Source organism: Hippoglossus hippoglossus, chromosome 17 (assembly GCF_009819705.1).
Source record: "Hippoglossus hippoglossus isolate fHipHip1 chromosome 17, fHipHip1.pri, whole genome shotgun sequence".
Taxonomy (NCBI): Eukaryota; Metazoa; Chordata; class Actinopteri; order Pleuronectiformes; family Pleuronectidae; genus Hippoglossus; species Hippoglossus hippoglossus.
Window position 1 is genome coordinate 14,262,344 of NC_047167.1, and position 16,858 is coordinate 14,279,201.

A 16,858-nucleotide genomic window follows, 5' to 3' on the forward strand; every position below is an offset into this window, starting at 1 on the left:
AAGAACGACATGGCGGTTGGTCATGAGGCCTGATGTGGAGAGAGAAGCGTTGATTATATGGGAAAAGATATCTGATAAGATTCTAGTTGGTTATTCCTATTTGGATCAGGCGATTAAATCTGCAGCTGAGGAAAGAAACCAGGAACAACTTCATGATGATGATGAGGGTGGAAACCAAAAATGTTGGGCAAAAAAACAATGCAGGGAGATGAGTTCTAAGATCTGTTTAATTTGGAACTATAATTAAAGGTAGGGTAGGTAACACTTTATCTTATTTGTTGAAGTCCGATAGCCATCAATAAGTCGTGTCTGCGGTCCTCGCAGGACTCACGACCAATTGGCAGGTGTAACTGTCTGTTACTAACTGACCTGCCTGCGTCTGCACACCCTGCCCATGTCCTCACTTTGCATAAACAGAGTCTTCAGCCATAGAGACATACACGGCCGAAGCAGAGACAAGAGACAGAAGTTAACGATTAGCAAACGGCAAAGTCTGCTTGTAGCAGTTGTCAGGCAGTGCACGTTCATGTGTTTTGGGTGCGTAGCTTTGATGAAAAGGCTGAAGGCAGGGGGTAGCCTGCTCTTGCTAGATTTTCCAGGATACCAACCCTACAGTTCTGCACTTTGATGCTTTCTACAGTACTTTTGTCTTTTATCCCAGTGTAGCTCCTTTGTATGAAAGCTAAATCTCTAGAGTATAAAATAGACTAATTTGCCTCATACAGTATGAGGATTATTTAGTTTCATGTTATAGCTACATGCAACTAAATTTGTGAATAACAGTAACAACAACAAGTTCTGAAACACGACCGACCAAAGCCAAACATAATCAGTCCAGCAGGGCCGAGCATCCTCTCGTTCAATCTTCTCATTGCCACTTCATTTTCCTGGTATCCATTTCAAAAAAGTGCAACTAATTCTCAAATATAAAACACACCAGACAACTAGTAGTAAGTATTAAGACAAACAGTTTAAATTTGTCCGTAAAGATGTTCACACTTCTAATCTGAACTAAAGGCTTTTCAACCAAATGTTCTGGCTCCGGCATGGTAACAGCCAAGATGGTGACCGGCATCAAACCCACGTCAGTGCTGCCAAAGATCCCTTTTTGAAGAGATGTGGCAGAAGCCCTATCAGTGTTTCTGCCACTCCGTGTGCGACCGAAAACATTTCAGCACCACAGACAGCTCCAGCGACAGAGCCCAGTGTCTGTACTCACACAGACACAGACACAGACATTTGGGTGTTTTTCAAAGTATTAGAGACGAAAAGCAAAACAGTGCAGTTAAACACGACACCAGTTCCAACAACAAGCTGCTATAGGATAATAATCATGCTTTTAAAACTTTCTTGGACAGCCTGTGAAAGTGAAACCACTGAGAGAGCTTCTATATCTCCATGTGTGGGCCCGTATACATGTGTGCAGATGTTTGTATTTGTTGAGTGTGTGTGCTTGTGTCTTTGAAAATGAATGATCTTAAAGACACATCTGGATATGTTTCATTAGGTGTGTGGTGGGAGGGGGGGTTTATGTTGGCAAGTAAAACAGAAGTGTCTTACATCCTCATCCTCCCGCACGCATTTCTTGCGGTACGGCACGTGAGCCCTGCCGTCGACGACTTGCTGCTGCGGGCTCTTCACCGCGTTCTCCTCGTCTGCGACCTGTCCACCGAGGAGCCGGCTGGCCTCAGGTGGGTGCGGGAAGGAATTGGCGGTATTGATCTTCCCGGTGAATCTCTGGTACAGCGAAGCCATGATACGGGTCCAGTCCAATATAAAAAACAACTTAGAGCATATCAGAGCCACAGACGGATCTCTGTGTGGCTTCTTTCTTTTCTTAGTTTTTTTATTATTTGGGCAGATCTATTTGTTTTCTGTGCGCTTCGAGGAGACCCGATGGCAGACAGCCAGATTTCACCTCAGGGATGGAGCCCCCAAAAAAAGATAAGGAGAAGATACTCAGCTGTAAAATACGCATCTATGGATTGTGGATGAGTCACTGCTTGATGTGAAGCCGAATCCGGAATGCGATGTCCTTTTCGCTTTATCCAGGCGCGCGGCAGACTGGTGGGCTGTAGGTGTCAATAGTTGCTCTCTTCTGTATTCACAACACGTTGCCTCCCTCTCTTCAGTTTCCCGATGCCTCCTTACAGCGAGAACAGCGGCCGGATGCGCCGAGTTTCCGGCCAGATATTCGATCCCCCACCGGACTCCCGCTGATGGTCCGCAAACCAGAAGAAAGAGCAAAGAGATAATGTTGCCACACTTTCGGCTCGGCTTTTTTGGCGCACAGCCCTCACGCACGAGGAGTGTGAAAGACGCAGAGATCCCGGCGCTACTCTCCGCAGACGCGCTCTGCATGAGAAGTGACCAGCACTGAGCAGCTTCTCCTGGAGCACCGCTGTCTTATGCCGCTTTTACGCACATTCACGCGCCTCCACCACACGCGTTTCACCTCGATTCACCTTCATTTAAAACCTCTAATTACATTAAGTCACTCCCTTTTATGATTTCATGAATGGAGTCATTATTCTTTCTCCCAAATCAATGCACATGGTCCCAGGACGGATCTCGAGTGCCTCTCTGTGGCGCACTGCATTAGAGCAGGCTGACCACATGGTCTCCAGGGAAATCTACTCTCGATCGTGTAAAACAACAAATATTCTTGTTTATTAAGGAAAACAAATCTTTCACAAACCAAATAAACGATGTGAAACACAACAGTAAATATTCAATTCTTTCTATATTTCATAAACACCCAGAGTCAATAACAGCAAAACGCCATATCTAGGATTTAAGTGTCCATAAAGGGGCCACATGCAATTTACACATCGGTGCCAATTATATGTCCAACATACATGCACAACTCATAATTCAGTGTGGTGCCCATTTAGTCATACCTTGTTTACTGTTGGCTCTATAGCTTCGAGCCTTGTTCAAGCACATTGTGTACTTCCAAATATAGAAAATGACAATTTTCAACAAATTGTCACAATTATGTTAGTATTTTTAGTTAAGCTGCTTTCAGACATGCCCTGAACTCCTTATAATCTCCTCACACTCTCCAGAGGGGCTGAATATCAGAGTGCAAATGTCCGAGTGAGAGACTTTCTCTAGGCAAACTCCAGATAAAATCCGACCCAATTGTCTCCAGAGTTCATGGCTTCAGTGAGAGTTTATTTATTTATTTTTTATGGACAGGACAGCAGCACTTCCGATGCCTATTAGATTTCCGCTGGGGCAAGTACCCCCCCACTGGTCCCGCCCCTGGATCCGCCCCTGCAGCAGAATAAAAAACTTTTTTCTTATGTTCGTGCAAACCGATACAAACCTCTCTCCTGCATAATTTTATGACTTATAAATACTTTTTCTTTAAATCTCATCTAACAGTAATAATTCAAGCCAACCCTGTGTCTGTTACTCCCCTAAATTCGTGCACTATCCCTCACCTTATCGTTTACTTTCAGTTGGCTCCCACAAAAGTGGTATTCAGCTCATGCACTACATTGCAAGTGATTTCATGGTTGAAGTGCTCATAAAGGCCACGGCCATGCAGCTCCCTGGTAAATGCAGAATATAGGCTTATGTGGGGTGGCGAGTGGGGGTAAGGGTCTTGAGTCAAAGTGTTCAAATTTCTGCCATCCCCCTGTCACGACTGCCACAGGCGAACAGCCCTCAGCCTCCCACCGTGTCAGCTCAAACTATCACTCCAGCGGGCCCGAGCAGTATTTCTGGGAAATAGGTCATCTTCACAGGGGAACAACTTCAAAGCAGCGGCGCCAAAGCTCGGCTCAAATCAGCCCCGAGATATTCTGAGTACCGCCGCTCTGCGTCACCCGTTTAGTGAAATCAAGTCCATTTCACGATGCTCTGCAACGAGTAATCACAACACAAAGACCACAACGAAATAAATGAGAATATTCTAAATGCAATTCTGAGCAAAGAGCAAGTTTATTATTATTATTATTATTTTTTTATTCAAATAGTGAGTCGTCTCCAAATCTGAAAGAACCCCTAAAGGCTCGTTGATTTACGGCTTGAATAATGAATGTAGGCTTAATAATAGGATATGTATCTGTAATGCAGAACATTGATTTCAAAGGTTTGGCCATTCATTCAAAAACAAGGACATAGGACATTACTGCCTCAGCCTAATTAATGTTATTCCCCCATTCCTCCCTTCCGCTTCATTTTAAAATCAATTTTCCTTTGACTGCGAATATCACTCATAAATTAATTGAATCACAACTTAGTTTGATGCCTTTGCGTGTTTTTTAATTGGAGTCTCAGCAGAGATTTATGTTGGGGGCTGAACATCAGGGCTTCCAGCTTCCTCCTCTTCCACAGTGGTTCACTCTGGTCCCTGTCATCATTTGTTTCTGTAATTCATAACTGCTTCTTCCTGGGTCTGCGCACCCCTGGGGAAATAGGTCCGGGTCGCTTGACATCCATCCCGGCGTCTCTGATATATGTCTTGCAATCTCCCTCACCTTGTTGGGTAGCCATTGTGAACTGCCTGGCTGCTTTAACGCTCCCCTCAGGACCGTGCCGGGGAGCCTGGGCTCAGCTTGACTCCCCATATCGCCTCCTAACAGATACACCAGGCGAGTGGAGCTACGCCTCTCTCAAACGCCGCAGCAGCCAAGCTCAGCATTATAGGTGGTACGAAATTGAAGGCTGTAATAACAGCTATACTGATGATGGTAGTTGGAGCATACATTATAACTCTGCGGGTGGCTAATGTCAGAGCTGGAGCAAATACAAGCTAAAACTTACCTCAGGTGTAATACTGGACATATGCATTTTAATCTGAATGACGTGATGCCCTCGGGTGAGTTTACTTTTGAGAGGTTCGCACACATAAGTTACCGGAAGAGTTACAACCTAACAATGCACAGATGTTTTTTCATTATATAAAGGCCAGTGGGACGCCATTAACATTTCCCTCGCCGTTGCTGAAACGAAAAAATGCCAAAATGCCAGTGATCATGTGAGCCGCTCTGAGGATGCCTGCAGATAAGATCCCATCACTGTGTAGAAAGATTAGGCAACTTTATATATATATATTTTTTAGCAACAAGACAGACTGAGGCTTTTTTTGTGGTTTAAAAATATGTAAAACAGGGTTAAGTGGGGTGAATAGCTTGAGGTGCGGTTCAGTGTCACACTACATTCATACCTGTGCATGATTCATGAACTCAAATCTAGTGCAAATGCCGAAAATAATGCATTGGCAATGTCAGAAACGCCACCACAGGCCAATTTGTTTCCATTAACACGCTACACACACCGCAACCAAATGACACACACATTAATTGGATGGAGGAGCAAACAGATCAATCAGTGTGTAGTGGGAGACCAGAGATCTCCTCCAAACATCACTCAGCAGAATAACTGCTGACTGCGATGACTGCACCTCTCTACATGCATGTAACTGAAAGGGTTTAGTTACAGACCACCATAATCCCATTTTCGCACCATTTTCTATTTGGTATTAGCCCGGCACTAATGATTTCCCCTGATGCTGTGCCAAGCCGACCACGGCAACAAGTTTCTTTATCATCCCGCTGCCTGTGTCGGATTACGCGCCCGGCTTTGCTGCCGACTGGACACGTGTATTTTATCTCAGAGCTCAAGACGGTTCATTACTGGGCTGTAAGTAGTTTCCTCTCATATTGAATAAAAATCGTCGTAAATCCTCTTAAAATTAGCTGTTTACATTAAATTTGTCCAATTATGAGATCTGGTCTTTCAGCAGGAATAACACAATTACTCAATGCAGATCAGAGGGTTTCAAACTGTGAAGTTCTGCTCCCCAGGGGACAGAGGTTGAAGGGGTTGAATTGGGGACATGGAGGGAGAGTTGTGAGGCAAAGATACTGCATGAGGTGCAAGCGACGCACAGAAGGAAGTTGGCTGTTTTAGTTGGATTTGTCCCACATACCAGTTCAATTACCAGCGGCAGCGGCTGTGACACACACCTCATGGAGGCGTTGGTTCAAAGCACTAGCGTCTGACTCCCCACGCTTTGTGTCAGACTCTTACTTCTTCTCTGTCGTAACTCCGTCAAATCTGAAAGCACAATAATGATACACATACTTTCACATTCGGTGTGACTCACACTGTCTGGCAATGTGACATCTCCCACTGTGCGAAGAAATGTGCTTAAAAATCATCGAAAAAAAAATAGGCTCCTTGCATGTAACCCAAAAAGTGACTGAGAAAGAGTCTCCATGACTTCAGTAAACATTACAATCACAGTTGCTACTTCCCTAAACATAACCAAACCAAACCATAACCTGACCAGAATCTAATAACCTAACCATAACTTGAAACATAAATATTTAATGTTTTACATTATGGGGACTTGATCTTTGTGCCAATAAGGAAGACAAGTCCCCATAATGTGACTGTGTAAACAGACAGACAGACAGGTTGTGTGAGTGTGTGTATTACACGACTCCTCTCCATCAGGAGATCACCGTGGTATGTTGAACACATCTAGATAAACCACTTGCTGCTCGCAGAGAGGAAATATGTTCTTCTGTCAGTGTTTATCAAAATTTAATTATTCTTCACTGTGGCCCAGAGTCAATGGGAGTCTGCAGAGGAATACCTTCCTTATCGTGGACTTACACCTCCACTACATTACAACACTTGGCTCCTTTTGAAGCCATGCAACAGAGGTGAATTCAATTACTGTGTGCAGCTTTATTACAATTGTGGCCCGATGCACAAATCACCAAGGAAGACGCATTCAGTTCAGGTCATATTGAAATGATAATATGCTAATACAAGACGCATAAACACACCATGTCTCATGTAGATGAACCATTCTGCGCATTATTTTTGTATAAATAAAATCCCCCCATTTTAGAGAATAAGTGCCGAATCTTCTACTACATTACGGATGAAGGCAAGTTATATAGTGAGCCGAAATTGAAATGGCAGCGGATAAGTCACTGAGGAAATGGAGTTTAATGCAGGCTGATGTGGTAGAAAAGACTGTGGCTGCAGAATACAATTGCGGCTGCAGCAGATGATGAGGAGAAGGAGGGAAGGAAGGAGGGGAGATACCGAACAGGGGAGCATGTCACCAAAAACTTTACTGTCGAATGTGTGGAAATGGAAAGTGTGTGTGGAGAAATGACGGCTGTAAAGGTGGTTGCAGTAAGTGGAAGGGAGTTTATCACAGTATTCTAAACCAACTCTGCCTCTCCCGCTCTTTTATTATTGTAAGTAGCTTTTTCTGCTGCCTGAATATGAACTATTCCACCCTTTTGGCATTTGATATTCCTTACTGCTCTGCATAAATTATTCCCACGCATGCATGTGAAGTCAAATGCAGCATCGACCCTCCCAGTCCTTCAGAAATGTCAAATAGTTTGCATACCTCGTGTTTTTAAAATGGATTCAGTCATTCTTTTACCCAAACACATATCTCCAATAATTACCCTGTGGATACATTTTGCATCACTTTAATTGCTCGAGAACAAGAAAAAGTTCTCCTCAACTTCTGTTAGTCAACACTCTCCCTTTGCTGGTGAGCGTGCAATCAGCGTAAAGTCAGCGTTTAGTCAAACCAGAGCAATGAGCTGACCTCAGAGCCACATAATGAATCTTTACATAAGAGTCAACTACAAAATAAACCAATAATTTCAAAAGAACCCTCTAATATCTGCACGCAAGAATGCACACGCACTTCCAACTTTTCCCCCCCGAAACGGCCAAGTCATTAGACCGCACACTACAAAGAATTACAATGAGCCACTGAGCATTCTCCGCAGCATATGTTACCATCCATGCATCGGAAGTCAGCACTTAAGAGAGGAAATTAAACGGAAAAGCGTTTGTCCATCAAGATCCTCGGAGGGGACATCGGGACCCGCCGCTCCCTTCCTGCCTGTCCAGCTGCTATCAGACACAGCCTGCAGCCTTTTCTGTCAGGAGCAGGAGACTCACCCATAAACACAGACACACACACACACATACCCACCCACACCACAGTGTGCCACGCATGCTAAACAGGGGGCCCCCTTACCCTTCTGGAAGACGTGCTGGTGTCTATCTTCAGCTGGGTGGCTATGAGGACAGACATGGTTGAAAAATTGCCCCTTGTCTTTTCTCTCCCCCCTTCGACCGTGCTCTCACACTTTTGTGCGTGTGAAGTTGGGGCGACTGGAGGTGTCTGAAGAAGTTCTCCCCCCAGCCCTGTTTCTCCTCCTCTTCCTCCCTCTCCACCCCCTACGGCTGAGGGAGAGGATGACCCAGGGCTCCAGGAGCCTCCCTCCCTCTCTCCTCCTCGCAGGGTGAATCAATCACACAGATACTGGCATTGCCTCCACAGGGGGGAGACAGGGTGGGATGGAAGAGGGGGACGGGGGGGGGGGGGGTTCCTCTCCTCCACTCGGGCTGCTCCAAACACTACTTATCTCTCCTGTCCGCACCACCTCCCTTCCTGGCTCGCTTCCTCGCTCACATACTCCCTCTCTAACACACACACACACACACACACACACTCTTAAAACTCTTCAACAGGAGTTCAAGAATGCAAACAAACAAATTGCTCCTCAGCATATCAGCACCAATACTGCCGGTTAGGCATTTCTTCCCACCCTTCGAGTGTGTGTGTGTGTAAGAAGATGTCTGTTTTCCCCACATCTTACAGAGAAATTGATCAGCTCAAGTCGGCTTTGCAGCTCGGTTGTGATTAAGCACAAGTAATATTTATTCTGCCTGTCCTCCACATCATAAAATACAACCGCCACCATCCTCACACTCACACACACACACACACACGCGCACGTCAAGCCAGGCTAATGGGACAGAAGCCTGGCACAGGCAAACACTGCTGCTATATTTATGGAGTTTGTGCCGTGTGTATTGAATCCCAAGGCTACAACTGAGTAACTGGTTTGTTAAACCAAAGCACAACACAGAGTCATGGGAAAAGGGGAAATGAAATGGCTTTTAGAAAACTTATAGATGTGACATTCCTCCTCGCTTAATCTAATCTGCTCTAGTGAACATGATAAATGAAGCACCACAACTTAAGAAGACCAACACGGACAGCAAGCATTCAAATCTCCATCATTAAAAATGGTGCACAAAGATTCCCACAGTCAGATATGGACCTGGGGGCTGAATCACGGCTGGTGTAGAAGCTGCCGTTCTGAACTTTGCTTTCGTGTGTGTGAAATCAAGATCGTGCGCAAGGTGTGAGTGAGGAAGACACATGGTATCATATCATATTGCAGAACAGTGCCTCAAGTTTTACACTTCACAGCTCTGGAAGCTGGGATTTAATTTAACATTCATGAGGAAAAATGTGCACTATTTCAATATGACCTTGCCAATTATTCATGGGGAAAGTGAATAAAGTTGAGATGCCCATACCCCTTATTTCATGGACAGCGGTGTGTTTTATACCCCGTGGTAGGAGCTGGCTTGAGGTTTCACAGCACTTCATAAATACTTATATTTAAAGTCAGCTGAATTTCTTTTTCAGCCGTGACTTATGGACCCATTTGAAGCAAGAGTCTTCACCACCTCCTTGCAGCTGCAGCAGTTTGGCACCGGGCTCCAGCTCATATTTCACATGTTAGATTTGCACATCGGGCGACGAAACCGCGCTGATAACAACACTTTGTTAAAGCTGGGTAATATAATCACAAAACATGAGGTGGTAAAAAAAAAAAAATGATCCAATTGAGCAACACAAGAAGAGAAAAGAACAGCTGCACATGTCAGGCTCTTTTGTGTTCAACATGTAAAATACATGCGAGGATAAAGGATGAAAGTAGAGCTCATATTTGCATGCACCACAGGAGATAAGGTTTCATCCGACAGAGTAATTGCGCCGGTGACGGTACCCAGGAATAATAAAGTCTTTTGAGCTATTGCGAGACATGCTGCTTGGGGTTATAGCCGCCGCTGTTAACAAGCTGATTTTGTGCCATGACATTTCCCAGGGGTCCGTTAAACAGGTCCCTGATTGGTCATCTTCCGCGTTCATTTTTGTCACATTTACAGCCATGACATACACTCCTTTGATTATGGACATTGTGGCTCGCAGTAAGTCAATGTAATTGCAATTAGTGTAAAAGGTCAGAGCAGTTATTGCCGCGGAGCACAGAGGTGATGCGGTGCTTCATCGTGCCGACAGCAGATTAGCAATGCACAGCATGAGTTTCTTTACTTTCCTGTTCTGCAACATTTACACTCATTTGCTAATTTCCTCCATTTGTCACCTGTCACCCGCTGGTTTGGCAGAACGTGAGCTGCTGTCAAAACCAAACCTGTAATAAAGTCTGTGACAGAGCACAGACAAATTGAAGGAGACGTTTTAGCTCGTATCAGAAATGACAGGGTACATTTTGCTCTTTTTAACTCAGACATAGCGGTAAAGGCCTACAGCACATGGATGTCTAAGTCCACAGAGAAAGCTGGATTTATTATTCAATACTGTGGGGATAATGAAAGCATCAGTTTGGGTTTGGCCTATCTAAGAGTGTCCTGCCTAAATGGGGTCTGTATCTGCTAAATTAAATTGATCAATCATAAACTGATCAATAAATAATGCTCGTAAATTTCAAACAACTCAATGTGAATTGCAAGGAGCAAATCATCCTTAATAGCGTGTTCCTATTGCTTTTTCTACCGAGAGCAGTGCTGCTACACAGACGAACAAAGATGAAACCTTGAAGAACCGAGGTTTGAAATTCGGGTTCAAACGTGACAATGTGCAGTGGAAATAATTGCACAGTTTTATTCATCATATATTGAGTCGAATTTAACTTTTGCAATGATCTGTTGGTTTGGCAACCTTAGCATGGTCGAGAAAAGCAGCCTGAGAAACACTGTTAAACATTTTATAGATACGATTTTACAGATTATTGGCACTAACTTGAATGATCTCTGCCATGTTGACCAAGTTAGGGTCACTCAGCGGGCAAAGGTCATCATAGCAGAGCCTCAACACCCTCTTCATGCTCAATCTCGACTTCTGCCATCAGGAAGGAGGCACACTTACCCCGAATCCAACAGATATTTGAGATCATTTGTCCCCTCAGCTGTTGGACTCTTAAACAAGCTGTAGGCCTTGGTGATATTGCACACACACATTTCAACAAAGGATTAACGGACTCTTTGTGCTCTTTTTAATCTCTTTTAAATATCTTGTTTCAATAATCACTGCATGTTCATTATGTGTATTTATGTATTTCACGTACTCTTGTGATTTTTTGGTTGTGTGACTACTGTGCAGACGTGCATTAGTGTGTAGCTGCTTCTGTGCTACACGGGCATGTATTCACAACTTTGTGTCCCATGATGAAACCTTTATGTCCTTATCCCCGCTCTGATCCTGACCTTGAGCCAGACCACACTACCTATCCCTGGCTAAGTGACTCAAAGGCCCACAGAATCCTCCAGCAGCAAGCCTCCCTGTGGATCCCATAGATGCATACGACGGTATTTGGTATGCTCCTCAGACCAGCTCTTCTTTGAGCTCAGGGAAGGGCAGTGGTGCAAGCATATGAATAGAGAACACAACGCTGTTTGTCAGAATAGGAATGAGTCCAGGAATACGTGCATATCGGGCCGACGGAGCGTCTTTATCAGCGCTATGCACGCCAGTTTGCAGCGGACAGAGCTCCATCAGGTCATCTGTTACAGGAGACAGGTACAGATGAACCCTGCACCCCCGGGACCAATGCAAGAGCACGATTGGGTCCAGGATGAGGAAGCTTTAGGTGCTCAATGGTGGCTGAGGAGCCGCAAAAACCTGTGCAGCTTTCATAAACATGGCTCTCATTTACAACAAACCCTCCCCGGAGAGCCAAACCGCAGCACAGCAGTTAGCGGTGACAAATGACTGCTGTTGAATGGTGTTGTCCCTGGATGCCGGGCGTCCCTGGTTGTTTCTCCATCTCCGAATTTCATTTCGTCAAACAATATGCTATTGTCTGCCACTGCATTATCACTCTCAATACGGTCATTGGATGAAGTAAACAGATAGCATCCAAACTTGCACGTAGCGTGAGTGTGTATGTGCAGATAATGAAAGTCATTTTGTAAAAGCTAATAGTGGCTGTGGGCAGCAATACAAACATTTTAAGCAGGCAATTCAAAGCGCAATGGTTCAATGCAGAAATACAGAGGGCTCACTCGATGAATACAGAATGCTTTTGAAAGGCATTTCATCTGTACATATTCCTGCTGCATACAAATTGTTCCAGGGAAAGTTTGCCTGTATGATTCCCACTCCGGGGAACCTTAAAATTCAGCTCAAGGTGCCAGCAAATCTTTGACACGGACTTTCAAACAGCTCTGATAAAAGTTCGCTCAAAACCAACCTGATCAAACAGATTTGAGGTTGTGTTCATGTTCTCTGCCAACAAACCAAATACACATGAGGAACAACATGCGACATGACAATGCAGATAAGCCTCTCAAAAATCATCTGCTGTGCTACAATGTTCTAACCTGCACTGCACCTTGGACGCTTCTGAAACATTACCATGTTGAAAAGAGAGAGCGCTGTCAGCTGACTCCCTCTCAGTAAATGGGGAATGATGGAAGTGTAGACTTTGGAGGAAGAGTGTGGCCTCGAAAACGTCAGGCATCAGGGAGCACCAGAGGCAGCCGGCACCACAGATCAGACAAGACACCGTAACGCAAAATATGAAGTGTAATTTCAGCTCTGTGGCATCTGAAGTACAAATGAATGCCAATGATTCCATCAGGGCCACGGTTCAATATGATTAAATGATTCTGAGTAATTGATTTAAATGCATTTGTCTCCGAGATTCACTTCGAATTCTGTGTGAAAATTGCGAGTGACAGGTTGTTGGCCTTACAACAATGTGTTTTGTGTTCTTAAAATACTACAAGGTGCAAGAATCCGCCGATACACAGGTTCAAGTGACAGCCTAGTTTCCACAGAGCGTTTTGGATGTGTGTCCTTGTGGGAGGCTTTTCATTATGAAAGCAGTCATGGACATCTCCACAGACAACATCACAAACACTTCAGCACTGCAGCAGCTGCAGAGGCAGCTTACAAGCCAGTGACAAACACTGCACAAAGATGAATGCCATGTGGTTTATAAACAACAGTAATGTGCTGTGATTTGCATGTTCAACACAAGCTTTGTGATCGTCAAGTTAAGTTCATTGATATAGCACATTCAAAAACAACTGCAGTTAATCAAAGTTTTGTATAACAATAGAGGAAACAACGCGAAATACAAGAAAATAATAAAATAATAAAATGAAACTAGCATAAAATACAATAAACATTACATTTTAAAAAATGCTATAAAAAAAATTAAGGTTACTCAAAAGACTTGGAGAACAAAAGTCTTCAGTCTAGTTATAAATATGTCAACAGAGGAGCGCTTAATTGTAAACAGCGAGCGTTTCAAATGTTTGGGTCGGCTATACAACAAACACACGATCACCCTTACTCTTTAACCTCGACCAAGGAACAGACAGTAATCATTAAATTAAATCAATATATTATTATATTCTGCTTTGTCCATTCCCCGACCACAGCTACATCGTCTTTCTTCGATAAATTACAAAAACTTTTAAACCTTTAAATTAAAACTTCTGATATCCTTATTGAAAAAGGTTTAATTACAAGTGATATGTAATAAAATAAAAATAAAAGATCAAAAGGGATTAAAAAGCTTGAAACGCAGCAGAGACCAGAGACTTTTGACACTTGTCTGTGAAAAGCAGCAGGTTTACTCCTGCCTGGGACTTCTTCAAAGTGCAAAACATATCCTAATACTGGTAATTGCTGCAATTACACCAAGAAAAAAACAGGGTAGAAAAGGTGTGTGTCATTCGTCTCTCTCTCTCTCTCATTCTCAGGGCAGGATCATCACATCCAAATAGGATGTAATGAATTTAAGTGAAGACATGTCTGAGTTTCCTCTTTTTTGTGTTTTGATATTTGCTCTCGTCTCATGGAAGACTATAGGCAGTTCAGATATTCATTGGTTTCATATGCAAATTGACCAGAGATTATGGTAGAATTTAATAGGCTGTGTGTGGGAGTCCTTAGAGAGTCAGAATTTGTCCTCAGACACTCCCATCAGCTGTTTCTAATATCCAGCAGTCCAGTATCTGGTATGGTCAGAAATGTCACACACACACACACACACACACACACACACACACACACACACACACACACACACACACACACACACACACACACACACACACACACACACACACACACACGATGAGAGAAGAGAGAAATCTGCAGAGACAACGACCAAGTGGAAAAGCTTGTGGCAGGGGGGGCTGATCTCGAGTGAGTGTGTGACTTTGTGCCTCCAGCAGAGGGCAAACTCACACCAGCGTGATGCTGATGTGAACGCAGCAGATATCAAGTCAAGTCAAAGAGTATAAATGTAATCTGTGGTGCCACTGACAGAGAAGAATGGCCATTAGTGTGAAATACTCACAAACAAAAGAACTGCGTATAAAGGGGAAGTGTAATGAGCTCTTGTGTCAGCCTTTTGGTTTACATACATGTGTTTGTTTTGTGTCGCCTGTCGCTTTATAACAAACATCTTAGGGAAATTGAAAACGTGGACAGAAAATAAACAGGTTGAATGAATGAAAACGTGTTACTACAGGTTTGACACAGATCTGAAAACACTATTCTTGGGGATGACGTGCCCCCCCCCAGAGGCAGTCAGATTTGTCACAATTCCAAATTTGTGCAGCTCCTTTTCGAAGCAAACACATGAAATGAAACATGAGTCATGCCTCCACGTATTTTTGTCCCTTATTGAAAAACACAATCAATACATTCCCCTGGGTAATTCAAGTTTACTTCCGCGTGAGTGTTGCTTGGAAATGGAATTATGGGGATGCTGTTGCTGGGATGAACAGACAAGTATGTATCAGAAAAGATGTTTTTTTTCTTGCCCTGTCTCTGTGTGTGTGTTTGCTGCTTTGAGATATTTTCCTTGAGAGCACATCAAAAAGAAGAAGCAAAACCAAGCCCAGAATCTGGCAGATGTGGGCTACAGAGCTTAAGTCAGCGATGAATAAAAAATGATCAGCAGGCTCTTTATCCTGTCAACACGTCTCACTCCCTTCAGGCCGTGTACTTACAAATGATTTGATGACACTTTCTGCAATTGAGCGTCTTTGCCAACAGAGGGTGAAAACTCATTCACATACAAATCCAACAACACTGGGAAATGAATGTGCCAATTATGTTGTTGTGATGGCACTTGGAAATTGTCGTGCAACATGAGGCACGGACACTTTGACAAACTCTCAATCTGATGTGAAAAAAACAAAAAAGTGGATAATGTTAATGCGAAGACAGAAGACCCAGGGGACAGAAGCGACTCGACATCTCAACAACACGCAGCATGACGGATCGTTTTCCACAGAGAAATGGAAATAAAACCGTCTCACCGCGCATCAGTGCGCATGGAAAAGTAGTCCGGGCAACGCAGTGCCACCTTGTTGATTTAAAGCTGAGAAAACGAGGAACAGCGGCTGAACGTGAACAGGGTGTGGGAAATAGCAGGTTTAGAAATATGAATTACCTTCTCTGCCTTGGCGGATCCCCTGCGGTAGTTCCCTGCACCTGCTGATGAGTTCATGGTCCCACACACAGCGACAGTCTGCAGCAGCCGAACAATGTTCACCTGGAGCCGCCGGAATACTCAACTTTCAGCTCTCCCTCTCTCTCTCTCTCTCTCCCTCTCTCCCTATCTCTCTCCCTCTCTCTCTCTCTCTCCCTCTCTCCCTCCCTAACACACGCGCATGTACGCACGGGGCTTGGCGCGCTCGAATATCTGAACCCTCCACGCGCCGGGAGCTCCATCTCTTCCACCCAGAAACAAGATGAAACTTCATCCACCTGTAGTGACGTCCTGTAGCGAAAAGTCCTGTAGTGAAAACGACGGGCGGCTGTGGATGAGGGGTTAGAGCAGTTACCCTCCAACCAGAAGGTCAGCAGCTCCTTGGGCAAGATGCTGAACCCCCCCAATAAATTGCCCCTTGTAGATGTTGAATGCACTAATTGTAAGTGGCTTTGGATAAAAGCATCAGATAAATGACATGTAATGTAATGTAATGAAAAGTCCAGTAGAAAAAAGTCCTGTAGTGACATGCTGTAGTGAGGTGCTGAAGTCCTCCTGTAGTAAAGTCCTGTAGTGACATGCTGTAGTAAAGTCCTGTAGTGACATGCTGTAGTAAAGTCCTGTAGTGATGTGCTGTAGTAAGGTTCTGAAGTAAAGCAATTTCAAAGAGTTGCCGATGCTACATCAAACTGCCATAGGTGAGACTCTCTCAAAAGATATACTGTATATGGGCTGCAGCTTCCTGCCTGCAGCAGCAGTGAGACAAAGGTTCACATATATATATATATATATATATATATATATATATATATATATATATATATATATATATACCCACACACTAGTGAATTGCCTGTTCTAGATGTGCCTGTTTGGAAAGGGTTATTTTCTTGAACTGTGGTAATGCTGGTTGCAACTTTCTTTCTGAAACTGTAAGAGTGTAAAACTTTCTAGATTAATTGCTAAAGAGGAAGTGGTTCTATGAATGTGGCTGCCATGATGGAGCAACACCCATGAGTGTCTATGTCAGTCTGATGTGACGTATTGAACGCTTGTTTATTCTAATTTTATTAATATTGGGCGTACCACCAGTCACTGCGATTTAAACTCAGCATCTGAAGTTTCCTCTGTTGTTTTGTGCGGCCGTGCTGCTCACAATGAGCTGATCTGCGGCCAGTTGCTTTGCATTTACAAAGAAAGGGAGAAGAGGAGAAGAGAAGCAGCCGCTTTTATCA

At 43.9% G+C, this 16,858-nt stretch overlaps 1 protein-coding gene across 3 annotated transcripts in view; it reads right to left on the reverse strand.

The window, feature by feature from the left end:
- Positions 1 to 15,734, reverse strand: part of LOC117778800 (dipeptidyl aminopeptidase-like protein 6) — a 71,315-nt gene extending 55,581 nt beyond the window's left edge. Inside the window, exon 1 of one of the 3 annotated variants that reach the window (XM_034614615.1) lies at positions 15,585 to 15,734. In XM_034614615.1, the coding sequence (XP_034470506.1) occupies positions 15,585 to 15,641 (57 nt within the window). In that variant the 5' untranslated portion in view covers positions 15,642 to 15,734. Of the gene's footprint in view, positions 1 to 1,560; positions 2,455 to 8,041; positions 8,158 to 15,584 lie in introns of those variants that run through there. The other 2 variants (XM_034614616.1, XM_034614613.1) reach the window with 2 other exon arrangements.
- Positions 15,735 to 16,858: the final 1,124 nt, after the last annotated feature.